At 47.3% G+C, this 846-nt stretch overlaps 1 protein-coding gene across 1 annotated transcript in view; it reads right to left on the reverse strand.

Annotated features, from left to right (window-relative positions):
* The window catches only part of PPME1 (protein phosphatase methylesterase 1), a gene marked incomplete at its 5' end in the record, with an annotated part of 9964 nt that extends 9389 nt beyond the window's left edge, over positions 1–575 (reverse strand). The window contains one exon of the mRNA XM_010149825.1: positions 421–575. Within this exon, the coding sequence (XP_010148127.1) occupies positions 421–575 (155 nt within the window). The remainder of the gene's footprint in view (positions 1–420) is intronic.
* Between the last annotated feature and the right edge of the window lie 271 nt (positions 576–846).

Raw genomic sequence — 846 nt, forward strand, 5'->3', positions numbered from 1 at the left:
AACTAGATGATCTTTAAGGTCCCTTCCAACCCAAACTATTCTATGAAACCCACGGTCACACCGGCTCCCACGTTAGAGAATTCATATTTAAATAGGTAGGACGTTCAGATAGTGAGAGAAAGCAGTGACCGCTCATCAGCACCATGCATTATATAAAAAAACCCACCCTTCTCCCCACTAACGAGGAAGTATTGCAATTAAGTTATTAGGAAAAGAGCAATAGAGAGTTCATCTGGGAAAAGCAAAAGGAGGGGTCACACTAGAAGTAGTTTTGTTAAGGTAGCATCTGTTAGGAGGATGGAATTGGGTTTGGTTTAAAAACTGTGCAAAATTTTCTCGATTTGGGGATAAAGGAAAAGATTAACGTGGAAGACAGAATCCCAGCCGAAGGAACAGGACCCCAAGGGCATGCACACTTACCTTCCACAACATCGATCATGCACAGACCCAGTAAACTTGGCACCAAATTTGCGACCGCCGTGTGCACTGCGATGGCCCCTCCCATGCTGTGCCCGATCAGCATGATGGGGGGAGGAAGGTCCCCGTACAGAGCTTCCACCACGTTTCCAACGTCTCTGCCAAGGTGAGAGAAAAGCATGGGTTGGCATCTCTACCCGGATACGTTACTGCAGCAGACTGGGACAATGGGAGGGAAGTAGAGATCCAACACATGTCCGGCTCCAAATCCTGTCTGTAGGCTCAGTGCACCCCCAGGTAACTGAGACGTGTTTCTTCTCTTATCACTCTTTCACCTAGGTACCAGGAAGTCACTCAAGCCAATACTTTCTGAACAAGCGTGTCATTTCCCTTTTTAATAACAGAAAGAGGGCTGGAGCCCCTCTGCTA

Source organism: Eurypyga helias, unplaced genomic scaffold, assembly GCF_000690775.1.
Source record: "Eurypyga helias isolate BGI_N326 unplaced genomic scaffold, ASM69077v1 scaffold20970, whole genome shotgun sequence".
In the NCBI taxonomy this organism is placed as follows: Eukaryota; Metazoa; Chordata; class Aves; order Eurypygiformes; family Eurypygidae; genus Eurypyga; species Eurypyga helias.